At 38.5% G+C, this 15,014-nt stretch overlaps 1 protein-coding gene across 5 annotated transcripts in view; it reads right to left on the bottom strand.

Annotated features, from left to right (window-relative positions):
* Positions 1-15,014, bottom strand: part of COBLL1 (cordon-bleu WH2 repeat protein like 1) — a 165,479-nt gene that overhangs the window by 58,052 nt on the left and 92,413 nt on the right. For all 5 annotated transcript variants that reach the window (XM_035007869.1, XM_035007871.1, XM_035007873.1 and 2 more), the window contains one exon: positions 3,439-3,627. In XM_035007869.1, coding sequence (XP_034863760.1) covers positions 3,439-3,627 — 189 coding nt within the window. The remainder of the gene's footprint in view (positions 1-3,438; positions 3,628-15,014) is intronic.

The following is a 15,014-nucleotide window of genomic DNA, read 5'->3' as shown; positions in this document are numbered from 1 at the left end:
AGAGGGAAACTTTCTAAAAATCTTCCCCAAGAAGACATTTTGGGGGAAAAAATATATATATTTATATATATATATTTATATAATTAATATATATATATCTGAAAAGTTAAATGAAGCATATGACAAGTTTTCTAAATATTTATTCCAGTCTAATACTAATATTATTCTTCAAAGGAAATGCATATAAATAATACTATCAAAATAAATATAATACACAATATTTAGACAAATTAAGAAAAGATGGTCCCAAAAAATTCTATTAAAGACCGTTCACAGTGACAATATGGAACTCTGATTTATCTAAGAAAACATTACATATATAAACTTATTTAAAATTACTCTTCCTTAATCTCCACCAAATTCTTGTACTATTTTGTTGAAACTTTCCCTATTCCATTTATAGTAACAAAGCCAAGAAGAAATTTAAGTTATCCATGTCATGGGTTTTCACTTTCGGTAGCTAACATTTGTATTTTACACAGTTTGTTGTTATAAACACTGCTTTGTTTTTTAAGCATGGCCCTACCATAGCTACAACATTCAAGATACTCCAAAATATACTTTTTTTTAAAGGTTTTATTTATTTGAGAGAGACAAAGAGAGCTAGAGTGAGAGCAGGCATGAGCAGGGAGAGGGACAGAAGGAGAGGAAGAAGCAGACTCCCCGCTGAGCAGGGAGCCTGACGTGGGGCTCAATCTCAGGACCCTGGGATCGTGACCTGAGCCGAAGGCAGACGCTTAACTGACTGAGCCACCCAGGCGCTCCACTCCAAATTATACTCTTAAGATATCCCAAATTGCAGCTTAAAATATTTATAATCACTCCTAAGAAATCCCGAATCATACAACCACTTTTAATCATAAACACTTAATATTAAAAAATGAGTCACTGCGTCTACAACTTAAGTCATTCCTGAATGATAAACTATTAAGAACAAGTCCCTGAATCAAACCCCCCAGTGAAAACACCAATATGAAACAAATTCTGCTCTCAGGAAAATTTTTCGGCCCTCAACAAATTTTAAAAAGCAATCAGAATTTGGGACATAACTTCCTTGCTGTCTACGTGGAAAAATTGTCTTTATTTAAAAGATCCTAGGAAAGGAACCAGAGACTATCCAAACAAATGTCTCTTCAGAACATACCATTTAAGTTGTTACCTCCAACTACATAAGAGTTTAGGGAGGGGCGCCTGGGTGGCTCAGTCGTTAAGGGTCTGCCTTGGGCTCAGGTCACGGTCCCAGGATCCTGGGATTGAGCTCCACATTGGGCTCCCTGCTTGGCGGGAAGCCTGCTTCTCCCTCTCCCACTCCCCCTGCTTGTGTTTCCTCTCTCGCTGTCTCTCTCTGTCAAATAAAAAAATAAAAACTTAAAAAAAAAAAAGAGTTTAGGGAGACAATATTCATTTTAATGTATTTATTAAATGCCTATTATATTGCAAGAAACTGTGCTTAGCACTATGAAATAATGATGCCCCCATGGATCTTGTGGTTTACTTAAGAAGACAAGACATGCATATTAATTATAGCACAAAACAACATATGATTAACTCAGTGGTATAAAATGTCAAGAGAGTTTGGAGTTGGGGGTAACAGTTCATTCTGGGAAGATTAGGAAGCCTTTATAAATAAAAATCTCACTTGAGCTACATAAACTAACTGGAGAAAATGTGGGTGGTAAGGTACTCCAGATGGAAACATTTTCAAAAAGGTGTGGACGTGGAAAAGTAGACTCTAGAACAAAAGAATCCTGCGGCTGAAGCTTAAGATATTCAAAGGGGAGGAGGGAAGGAAAATTCTACCTAAGAAGAAAGTCTGAGGAATACTGGTGAGGAAACCATTGTTACCTCTCAGCATCAGTAAAGAACTAGGAAAAATACTGACTTTTTTAAAAAGGACTTTGACTTCAGAGGAAATAAGAGGAACTGCCTTTATTACCCCTAGTCACATCCATTATCATTATTATTTTTAAACCAGGGTAATATTATTTCAAGGACTGAAGATGACAGCCAGAGTCTCGAACTCACAAGATGCCTTCCTTACCTAAACGAAGCACAACCCAGGTGATTACCTGCCTCTGAGCTGGAAGCCCACCAAGGACAATCACAGATTTCTCAACCTCCTCAATACAATTCAATGCATGATCTCCAAAACCACTCTTCATACAAAATAAACGGCAAAATGCAACTTACTTAAATTTAATGAGAATTTAATACACAATACTATGTATTGTTTGTTAATGCTGAACCTTTCTATTTTCACATACTTTCAATAATTTGTGAAGTTACACCTAAACTTGATGGTAAATCTTAAGATTAAGGTTATCTTGAATGAGTTTCTTCTAGATAAAACCACACTGTAAGAATGCAACACCCAATATGTTGCTTACTTATTCTTTTGTTCTACACACACTCACACACACACATTCTCTCTATATATACAAAGGTCAAATCAGCTTAGATTTCTAAAACAGGACTCCTGATAACAAACGGGCAGTTGAAGGTGAAAGGTGGAACAAGACCAAGCATACAACTCATGTAACTTTCCACTTCAAAATGAAATGGAAAATTACACTTGGCTTTATTCCATTTTTCCAATTTTTATGCAGTTATTAAAAATATCAGTCTCCCAAATCACATTTTTTTTTTTAAAGATTTTATTTATTTGACAGAGAGAGACAGCGAGAGCAGGAACACAAGCAGGGGGAGTGGGAGAGGGAGAAGCAGGCCTCCTGCCGAGCAGGGAGCCCGATGTGGGACTCGATCCCGGGACCCCAGGATCATGACCTGAGCCGAAGGCAGACGCTTAATGACTGAGCCACCCAGGCGCCCCCAAATCACATTTTCACTTCTTGCTAGGTTAAAGTTTAATTTTACATTTCTATTAAACTTATCCACATTTTTAGTACATTAATGAAATCATTCAAAGAAATAAAAAATCCTACCAGTTTTACAGGTAGATTTATCTCTTTTGATATATAAGAAGAGTATGACATTTTAAGAGTACTTAGCAACTTCTGCAAAATCAAATTTCAGAGATGCAGCTTAAAAAAAGAAGGAATAATTTGAAGAGGAAGGGAAAGAATTTTCTTATAGGTCTGGTTGGCTTTCTAAGTTGGACTGAACAAAATTAATATAACCAATGACTGTTCATCTGGGAAAGACTTTTTTTTTTTTTTTAAGAAAACTTACTAAATAAGTAGCAAAAGAAAAAAATCGTTCTAAATTTCAAGAGTCACTTGACTGGGATTGTGGAATTCATAGCATTGGTGCTAAAATATTATTAGAAACAAGTTATCACCTTTTAGCATATTGAATAGATACCTGAGTGATGAATGAAGTATTTTGTCAAAGAAGAAATCAAGAAGTACATATATAACAGAGGGTATCAATGACAGAAGAAGAAAAGGAACTCCTGCTCTTTCATTTACTGCATTGTACCTGCCATGAACAGTAGTCGATTTGATAATATCCCCAGGTAGCACCACTGAGAGTTCAATGTCTTTATCTATCATGTTTTCTTTCTGTTCCATGATGCAAGCAGAGGATTCTACAGGATCATCAACTGAAGAGGCATCAACATATCTGGTCTCAGCTGGAGGACGTGGTGCCTTGGCTTTTGGTTTTCTCCTTAAATAAAAACAAAACACAGAAAATAAAATCTATCGATTTTTAAAATAACTTTCTAATATGATCTAACTTAATAAAAACACAATGTGTGTGTCCATGTTTTTCACATCTAGGAAAAAAAGTGCACCAAAATGTTTACTGTGTATTAGAGATGTTGGAATTAAGGATTTTTTTTTTTTTTTGCCTTCTTTAATTGGCATTTTCTTTTGTTTTCAACAATATGACTACATCATTTGGTAATAAAAAGAAACATGATAATAAACAGATCTGATATTCACCTCCATTAAGTTCAATTAATGTGGTTTTATTATAGTAAAGCAAGAGTGTAACATTTTCTTTGATGAGATAAACTATAAAAATCCTTACTGTGTCAGGATGGAGATCAGCATCTCATTCTTACACCTTATAACAGCTCTTACCTATGTGCCTTTCATTCTATTTGTTTCCAATCTATTGTGTTCTGCCTCTCTATCCAGATAACCCCTACCTACTCTTTGAGGTCTAGCTGAAACTACCCTCCCCTCACCCCTCAACATAGAGTCTCTCCCTATATAGCATATACAACAGATTCCATAAATTTAACATCTTTTCCATTTTTTTCCTGGGTACCAGCTTCCTCTCTCTGCCCATATTTATAATTCCCTGCAAGAAAGAAGCATGCTATATTTTCCATTGCACTTAGCAATGAACAATGAACTGTGATTGGTTATTTGATAAAATATATTTCTGCTTCAGTGAAAAAATTTTTATCAATAATTACTCTAATAAATGTTACAGTGTCACTAGGACTACCTCTTAACCTATTTATAACAGAAACAGGTACTAGACATCCTGAAAAAATTCACATGGGCCAATTCAATGACTTGATGGGTTGAAAAAATAAAACATAAAAATAAATATAAAGTAACTACTAGTAATGACATATACCTATTTTTAAGTAATGCAAATTAAAGCTTTTGAAAATGTTGCCTTTATGAAAAGCTAATTGCTTTTCAAAGAATAACTACTACCGCTTTCCAGAAAAATATAAAGTTTAATTCCTCCCTCTCCCCATTTCTTACACAAAGTAAAAACCAAACAAGATAAAAGAGCTTCTTTATAATAAATATGTAACATCCACCCATTTAGTATTTTCAAAATTTAAGGTCTCATAAATCCAAGCACCTTTATGCACTTGACAGCACGAAAAGCAGAAACAAGTTTCCTACACTGTACATTAATTTTCTAAAATAACAGGCCTTCAATTTTTACAAGTATAATTGCAGAGATATAATGCACTTGAGAAAATACTTCTTTTACACTAGTGACAAAAATGAATTTTTTAAAAGTTACAATAAATTTAACACATTTATAAAATCTATATAAAGAAAAACTTTATCCAATTTCAAAATGTTTTTAATATGTAGAAATTAACTACTCATGTATTCAACATACAATTACCCTGTAACAGACAATTATGTAGCAGATTCAGCTAAATACTAGGGATGAAAAATGGTAAGACCCAGTTCCTACCCCAAAAGAGTTCAAACCTCCAACGGACTAATAGATAGATACAAAATCATGATAAAGTTTGATGATTGCTCCAATGTAGGTACACAGGTGATGGAAAGAGAAGCTCATGGAAAGAGAAACTTTCCTAGGAACCCAGAAATGTCTTACAGATGGGAAACATGAGTTGAGTTTAGGGAAATGAATAGAAACTCACAGGAAATAAAACAAGAAATAATTGATATTTCAGGCACAGGACATCAAATGGAGCCATGAAAGAAACTGGTACTTCACAGAACTGAACAGTTTGGTAAAAATCCACAGAAAAGTCAAAGGAGGTGGGAAATCAGTGAAATCAATTTTTTAAAACTTTGATAAATAAGAGAATTCAATAAAGCAGCTTGGTATATAAACACACTAAAGTCAATGGCCTATATAAACAAATGCAAAACTAGTCAGAAAGTATAATAAAAAAAACTTATTTTACAACAGCAACAAAAATGAATCTTAAAAATTGTGAATATATGTAACAAGCATTTTGCAAAATCTGTATGAAGAAAATTTTAAATGCCAAATATTCACCTTGGATCTCTCCCTTCAAATCCAGATTTGTAAATCCAACGCCTACTTGACATCTGGAGTCATATGACTAACTGGAATCTCCAACTTAATTTAACTTCCGAGTCCTCTTCCCAGCTCCTCCAAACTAAATCCTTTTCTCTCCAAGTCTTCCCATCTCTGTAAATCACAATTCTTCCAGTTGCTCAAGCCAAAAAAAATCCCCTAACACAGAGAGCTGGCAATCCAATCCATCAACAAACACCTCTGTTCAAGCTGCTAAGCGGTCTCCCAGCTCCCAGCATTGCCACTTTACATTCTATTCTCAACAAAGCTGCCAGAGGGATCCTCTGAAATCCTAAGTCAGATCACCACACTCCCTCTCATTCCCTCCAATGACTTCTGACTTCACCCAGAATAAGACCTGGAGTCCTATAATTTGTCCTCTCTTACCTCTGGTCTCTCCAATTTCCTCTCTCCCTGGGCTCATGGCCCTCCACTACTGTGTCTCTTGCCCTTTCCTTGAATACACCTAGGATAATCCTCACCTCCATTATTTTTACTCCTGTAACATTCCTGACTCAAGATCCTCACAGGGTCTGCTCCTAACTTTAAGATAGTACCTCTATTTGTTTTACTTTTTGCCTTAGGGCTTATCAGCCAGTAACATAGTTGTTTATCACGTCTTCTTCCATTAAAGAGTAATTAATTACATGACAGTAGGGACTGCCCTGTGTCACACATATTTGCAAATGCATAGAATTTCTGGAACAATGCCTGCCACACAGCAGACACTCATTTATTGAATGAATGAATGTTTACATCAGTGATTATTCCGCACCAAAGAAGAGGTACCTAAATGCATATAACTGGGAAGAAAAAGTTGCCCCACCAAGGAAGAGAATGAGTTTTTACATCAGAATCATCTTTTGGGTTTTTAGACACTGACTGTATTTTATTTTTTAGATGATGAGTACTAAAAAATACACACGGGATTTATTAGCAAGAAATAACTGGGAAACTGAGGGCTTTAAGGGTTTCATCGGGAAGGCTGAAGAGAAGCCCAACTGCCACAGGCAGGGAGGTAAAGCAGCTGGGACAACTCTGTTCACAGCGGACTTGGCTTCAGAGAGTGGCAGTACTGCCGTCTGATAGGTACCTCCCACTGCCGCCATCCTCTGCCCAGGGCTGGCTTTTATCACTCAGGCACTTTATCATCTCCAAATGTGGCCCATCCCGGTCTCCATTTGAAAGCCCTCCCCATCCTCTCCACCTTTACATATATTCTTTATCCTTCAAGGTCCGGAGTGAGTCAAATTCCTTGGGATGTCTTTCCTCTCTACTGCACACCACAATGAACTCTGATTAACAGTTTTAACGTTCTATGTGTGACTCTTATTTCTTAAAGTACTTTGAGTCTGTGATGAAAACTCATCTTCAATTACTAAAGATAAGCCTACTTATAAAGGGAGAGCAGAACAAAGCACTAGTTAAAATAGTAGTTACACAGAACTTCTATTAAGAACATCTTGGGGGCGCCTGGGTGGCTCAGTCAGTTAAGTGTCTGCCTTCAGCTCAGGTCATGATCCCAGGGTCCTGGGATCGAGCCCCATGTCTTTGGGCTCCCTGCTCAACGGGAAGCCTGCTTCTCCCTCTCCCACTCCCCCTGCTTGTGTTCCCTCTCTCGCTATGTCTCTCTCTGTCAAATAAATAAATAAAATCTTAAAAAAAAAAAAATCTTGGGGCGCCTGGGTGGCTCAGTTGGTTAAGCGACTGCCTTCGGCTCAGGTCATGATCCTGGAGTCCTGGGATCGAGTCCCACGTCCGGCTCCCTGCTCAGCAGGGAGTCTGCCTCTCTCTCTGACCCTCCCCCCTCTCATGCTATCTCATTCTCTCTCTCAAATAAATAAAATCTTTAAAAAAAAAATCTTGGTGTTCCCTATTATTCAAATAATAAAGTATTTGTCACGTTTGGCCATAATAATTGGAAAGCATATTGGTCATCAGACCAAGACCTTCCTACAGTGAACCAGAAATTCAACTGGGGTAGATGCAATGTCTAAATAATTAAATAATGAATTCAAAGGAAAAATTAAAAAGTGTCATAAAATAGATGAGTGACCTTAAAAATTCATAGCAATGAGAGCATGCTGAAACTAGCTTTGTGGGGGTGGAAAGGTATACTTCATAGAGAAGAGATATGTGACTCAGTTCTTGAAAGAAAAGTAGACTTTAGGCAGGCAGAACCTGTAGGGTCACTTATATGTTGGTTCTTTATTGTGATCCATTTACATTAAATTTGGGAATGTGTCTGCAAATTAAAGTTTGCTTACTACACAATGTAGTCTAGCGAGAAGAATACTGGGTCGAGGCCTGGATTTGGTCTGAATCCTGAGAAGCTTTTAGACTTTAACAGCCTTTTACTCACCAGCAAAAATTTTAAAATACCTTTTACCTACTCACATCTCTTCCAATGTTCTTAATTTTTTGATTGAGATGCTTTGAAGCAATAACAAAATTAAATGTCACCCAAAGCCAAAGGTATAGTGAAAACAATCAAAATTCATAACCTAATCCAGGTGTAGGAAATTCTGGTAATACCAAAAAAAAAAAAAAAAAGACATCAACATGCAATAACAATTATAATTGACTGCTTAAGAATACTGGTTTTCATTAATATTTTAAAATCACAGTAAATGTCATTGACGTGCCCCCATCCCTTTTATTTTTTTAAGACTTTATTTATTTGAGAGAAAGAGAGCAGGAGCAGGGCGGGGGGGGGGGGGGGGTGGGGGGGGGGCGGGGGGAGGTGCCCATGGAGAAGAAGTAGACTCCCTGCTGAAGGAGTAGCTGGACACTGGGCTCCATCCACGAGAATCCACCCTGAGCCTGAAATCATGACCTGAGCCCAAGGCAGATGCTTACCCACCTGAGCCACTCAGGCAACCCCCCCACCCCCACCCCATCCCATCCCTTTTAAATAGGAACGTTTGAGCCAGTTTTCCTACCCAGGGGATTTTCACATAAGCTCTTCTTCACCAGTGGCCTGGGTTGACTATCAGTTTTCACACTATAGAGCCTGCTACCCATAACAGAAAACAATAGCGAATTTCACACAAGGGTGGTGCAGGGGAAGTTATACTAAAAAGATACAGAAAACTCCTCTAAGTCTGGATAAAAATTCATTAATCAAGGCTTAAAGATAACAAGACATAACATCACAAAATGAATATGGTGAATTGAGTAGTAGTATTTACATCTGTACTCTCATTTACAATTGATTTCCGTATGAATGCATGTTTCTGTTTAAAGCACATAATTGTTTTCCCCCCTCAGCTAGAGGTATAATTGGTATACAAAAAAACTGCACATTATTAATGTATGCAATCTGATAAGTTTGTATATTTGCATACACTTGTGTTGCCATCACCATAATCAAGGTAATAAACATATATATCCACCCCCCCCAAAAAATATTGCCTTATTCCTTAAAATTATCTCAATATTATATTCAATTTTCATAATGAAAATTAAGGTACAATTTCACACTAAGCAATAACATTTTTAAAATATCAAAACATAATTTTAACACAGAATTCAATCGGTATCCTATTACTACTGATTGGTTTTTTTATCACTTGATTTATAAAGCACTTCAAAATCATATGCCCATTTTTTTTTTTTAAAGATTCATTTATTTAACACACACACACACACACACACGGAGTCGGGTAGGGGTAGAGAGGGAGGGAGAAAGAGAGAATCTTAAGCAGGCTCCATTCCCACTGTGGAGCCCCGTATCAGTCTCTAATCCTGAGATCACAGACCTGAGCCTAAACCAAGAGTCAGCTGCTCAACCAACTGAGCCACCCAGGCGTCCCTCATGTGCCCATTGTAAACATTATTCCATCTCTGTCAATATGAATATCCTTAAACTAAATGAAAAGAAGCAATAAATGAGCTCAGCAAAACAATAGAAATCTACTCAAATACCTCTTAGTTTGAACGAAAAGAAGCTTTAAATTATCTATGAGATACACATACATCCGTAAGAAGCTACTCAAGTTCACTGGGATCTCATGTGTTTGCTATATTTATAGAGTACTCCTATAGATTCACTCAGGGAAGTACTATACAAAATACAGCTTCAATATTAAAGACAAAAATGTAAAAGTGGAATAATAAGTCTTAAAACAATAGGCTTTTTACATACTACATTCTAATGACCAAAAAGAAATTGAACAGCCACCCTATCTCAGTATACAGGGCTCCCAAAAAAGATGTATGATGACGGTAAGTGTTGGTGAGGCAGCCCTTCAAAATAACTGGCCATGTCTGGTGGCCCCTAAACCACGCATTTCAGCTATAAATTGCAGACCAATTCCTCAAAGCAATTTCTTAGTGTCTCTTGCTGTGTTCAATGAAATAAGAGAAGATTGTATTCAATAAAAATCTGTTCCAATGGTGGGCATAACATTGTGCTGCATGCTTGAGGGAATGCAATTAAGAACAACAAAAGGTCCCTTTCTTGATGAGCTTATATGAAGTAGAGTGAATACAGCAAAGTGGCTTTAAAAGATAAGCAATAAATGAAAGGCAACAAAGGGAGACCCCAAAAAGTGTATGACTCTTAATAGACATTTCTCTTGTCAAGGTCACTAATCACCTATGTGTGTCCAAACCTAATAGACAATTACCTGAGTCATCGCAGTTACACATGAGTAAGTTCTTAAATTCCAATAAGGACACACTTCATAGCTGTGTAGCAACTGTGCTTGGAATTCTTTTCCCTCAGCTTCTTCGTGTAACAACACAATCCACTATGTTCTTCCTTCTTCACTGTCACTCCTCAATCACAGTGCCCTCATCTCCCTGCCCAGGCTCCTTCCCTGCCCTTTTCTCTTTCTACAACTCTCACCTCCAGAGGATTTCATCAAACTCCAAGGCTTTATCGTTTTTTAAGTTGAGAACTCTCTCCAATTCATTTTCCCAATCCTGACCTGTTTATTGAACTCTGATCTATATGCCCAATAGTTTCATGGTCATCTCCATTTGGATGTTCAATATGTATCTCATAACCCATACTCTTGATTCTCCTCTCCACCCCTCATCCTCATTCTCATCCAAACCTCCCCCACTCTTCCCCATGCCTGTAAATGGCACTACACTAAACATCCCATTAACTCAAGCAAAAGTCCTAGGTATATTTTGATTCCTCTCTGTCACTATCATCTATTTCCAAGCCACTATCAAGTCCTGTGGACTCTTAACTCTAAAACACACCCTGAATCTGTGTACTTGTCACCAGCTTCTCTGTTACCACCCTGGCAATTAAAGCATCATCTCTTGTTTGGACAGTTGCAATAGCCTCCTGACCGGTCTCTCCTGTTTTTCCTCTTGTGCCTTAAAATCTACTCTCTGCAGTAGTCAGGAGTGATTGTTTAAATATGTAAATCTGATCACCTCCCACCTATGATCCTTCACCAGCCTCCAAATGCACTGAGAATAAAACCCAAATTCTTATCCTTGGCTTCCAAGGCCCTAGATGAGCCATCTTGGTGGCTGTCAAGGTATGATTTCAGAGCAGAAGCAGTGGCGCCAGGCACCTTGTTAGAAATTCAGGCCCTGCCTCAGACCCACATAAACAGAAACACTGGTGGTAGAACCCTACAACTTGCATTTGACAACTCCCAAGTGATTCTGATGCATGGGAGTCTCCAAAAGCACTGACCTAGCCTCTGCAAACCTCGGAGCTCCCCTCAGATTACTCTGTTTCAACTCCATGTGTAATTCACACAGCTCCCCTCAGATTACTCTGTTTCAACTCTGCGTGTAATTCACACTGGCATCCTTTCCTTCCCAAAATAGACCAAACCCTTCCTCTCTGAGGATTCACATGGCTGCTCCCTCTATCCAAAGTGCTCTTAACCATAGAACTTCAAATTGCCTGCTCCCTGACCTCATTCAGACTGCAGATCAAATGCTTCCCCTGATAGAGGTATTCTCTGACCACACAAAAGACAAGCCAATGCCGATCTCCACCCACCTGTCCCTATTTGTCACGTAACTGTTTTGTACTCATCACATTTATCACTATCTGATATCATCCTGTTCATTCATGTATTCACTTGTGTATTATTTGATGTAGCCTCTAGAATGAAAATTCCATGACAGCTGGGACCTGGCCTTTCTCATTCTCTGCTAACACCTAGAATGTTAAGTGTAGCAAGACAGGGTGGTCTATAAGTTTTTATCATTTAATTGAGGGAAGAAAAGAGAAGAGGGAGGGTTATATCAGTTCCATGAGTTCATAGGAGAATGACAGCTTGGTGGATTGCTGAGAATCAACTATTTTGTGACCAGTCCGAGATATAAGAAGTTCAAAGAGACCAACATGGGTAAAAGTATTCAATCCTCAGGAAGACTTTAAATCTCCTGCCTATTGGAGGGGGTGGGAGGACAGGATTAAATTGGAACAGACTGAATTCTAGATTGGAAAGAAATCTCCTCCATTTTGCCCAGTAACTTGCTGTGGGTCAGAACTCAGATGTTTATAGCTATAGCTTAACATGACCAGTGAGGACCGTGATTAATATGAGGGAAGAATAACTTAATGGAACTCCTCTCTCGGATACGTCTGCCATAATGTACCAAATAAAGAGGCAAAGGTATTCTTCACATCAGAGTCAGCACTTATTAAATGCTAGTGCTTTCATGTCCCCAAAATGCCTCCAACGGACACAAAAGAAAAATAAAATAGCTTCATCCTATTTTATTACCACATCATCAACAACAGAACACTTGAGTGCTGACTTGGTGGTGGAAACTGCCCTACTAACTCATCCTCACAGCCCTGTATACGGTAAGTGTGCCCATTGTCATGTTCCAGATGTAGAAAACTGACGTGCAGCGTGTTTAAAGAACTTAACTATCACTGCTGGAATGGAGATCTAAAACCAAGTTGTTGGATTCTAAAGCCAGTGCTCTTAACTCTTATACTATATCATCCCTTTGGGAGCTGAAACATTCATACAAAATAACAACAAAAAATGAATGAGCAAAAGCGAAGTGGTAGAGAAGAAAAACGTGAGCCGTTACTTAGTATCTACTGCTAAGCACGGTGCAGGAGCTTTTTTGCTACATTTAATTTCATGAGGCAGTGGTCACTGCCCTTTAACTGGGGTTTATAGAGGTTAAGAAACTTGCTCCAAAGCACACAGAACATGGTACCAAACCCTCTCGATAACCTTAACAAGGTTAATCCCTGATACTTAAATAGGAATGCAGATGCTAGATGTGCAAATGCCCACTCACACCTACAGAGACTGCTACTTCTCCAGATGGAGTTGTGGACACAATGTACTGGGAATCAAAAAGCAGGGGAGGGTCCTAAATGCTACTTGTGTCACCTTAGCTTAATGATTTCTCTGGTCCTCCGTTCCTTCATTTACAAAATACAGGTATCAAACTAGATGATCTCAGGTCCCTTTCCACATCTAACATAACAGAGATCCGTGCATAATGTTTAGAGACCGGAAAATGGCAGCTCAGATATCTTAGACCTGAGGGCAGGGCACACGTAGTATTTTTGCATGCCATCTAGCCTGCATACAGTAGTACTATTGGTCACCAAAATGGAGAAGAAAAAGAAACTTCCTGTGATAATTTACAAATAACATTTGATTGAAAGAGTGGCTTGGACAGAAGCCCCATGCCCAGGGAGCTCTTTCTATTCTGAGAACACTCTGGTCCTGGTCAGGAAAGGGTCTCTCTCCTCTGAGTTCACAGGAAATGGTTCCATTTCCAAGTGCCTTTCTCTGTCTTGGCATACACACTAGGAAAAAATGATGAACAGAGTGACAAACTCAAAAAACAGTTTGAAAAGCCTCTGGTTTCAGTCTCCCACACCCAATGCTTTCACATTTCAACACTCAGAATACAAGGTACCTACCACAAGCCATTCATCACTTCAGGGTTTTTGTACTCACTACACCTCCACTCAAATCTAATCAATAATCCAAATCCAAATAATCCAAATATCCTGGGTTTCTATCACCCTAGATTTTTTTCCTTCTCCCCAGAACACACACACACACACACACAAAGTGCATTGATTTCTATTATCTTAATTTCCACTTTCCTGTTCCTTCCAAGTATCATTTTATTTCCCTGCTTCCTTTTGCAGCCAAACTTCAGAACTCTGATACCCAATATGGTAGCCATGTGGCTATTAAGCCCTTGAAACATGACTAGTGTGACTGAGGGATTATACTTTTAGTTCAACTTAATTTCTACTTCAAAACAGGTACTTGATTCAGTTGCATTTAAGTATATTTGGAACTCAGGTGTGTGGATCTATTTTTTTAACTATAAATTTTATGATAACTAAATACAGATCAAGTCCTTCAAATGAAAATATAATACCATCTGGGGCTCCTGGGTGGCTCAATGGGTTGGGCGTCTGCCTTCCCATCATGATCCCGAGGTCCTGGGATGGAGTCCCGGGTAGGGCTCCTTGCTCAGCGGGGAGTCTGCTTTTCCTTCTGCCCCTCCCTGCTGCTTGTGATCTCTCTCTCTCTCTCTCAAATAAATACAATCTTTAAAAAAAAAAAAAGAGGGCACCTGGGTGGCTGAGGCGTTAAGCATCTGCCTTCGGCTCCGATCATGATCCCAGGGTCCCGGGATGGAGCTCCGCATCAGGCTCCCTTCTATGTGGGAAGCTTGCTTCTCCCTCCCCCGCTCCCACTGCTTGTGTTCCCTCTCTTGCTGTGTCTCTCTCTGTCAAATAAATAAATAAAATCTTAAAAAAAAAAAAAGAAAATACACCATCTGAATGGAGATGTGCTGTAAGTGTAAAATACACACTGCATTTTGTAGGCTAAGTACCAAAATATTAAATATCTATTAGTAATATTTTTATATATCGATTACATACTAAATAATTTTTTACATATTTTGTTAAATGACATATATTACTGTGATAGAGAGCCTCTAAGATGGCCCCCAGTAACCCTGGCTCCTTGTGTAATCCCCTCTCATTGAATGTGGGTTAGATTTAGTGACTCATGTTCAGTGAATAGAATGTAGCAAAGAATGTCACTTCTGAGATTAGATTACCAAAAGACTGTGGTGTCAGTTTTAGACACTCTCACTCACTCTAAGGGAAGCCCACTACCATGTTGTCAGCTTCCCTTTGTCTCTGGCCAACAGTTAAGGAGGACTTGCAAACTGCCAACAGCCATGACTGTGAGCTTGAAAGCTGATCCCACCTAGGCTGAGACTTGAGCCCCAGATGACATCTTGATTGCAGCCTCACCTCCCTAACCGACAATCTAGAGAAG

The sequence above is a fragment of the Mirounga leonina genome, unplaced genomic scaffold (genome assembly GCF_011800145.1).
Source record: "Mirounga leonina isolate KUSES-001 unplaced genomic scaffold, KU_Mleo_1.0 Mir_151, whole genome shotgun sequence".
NCBI classification, from domain to species: Eukaryota; Metazoa; Chordata; class Mammalia; order Carnivora; family Phocidae; genus Mirounga; species Mirounga leonina.
This window is presented reverse-complemented; position numbering and strand designations above follow the sequence as displayed.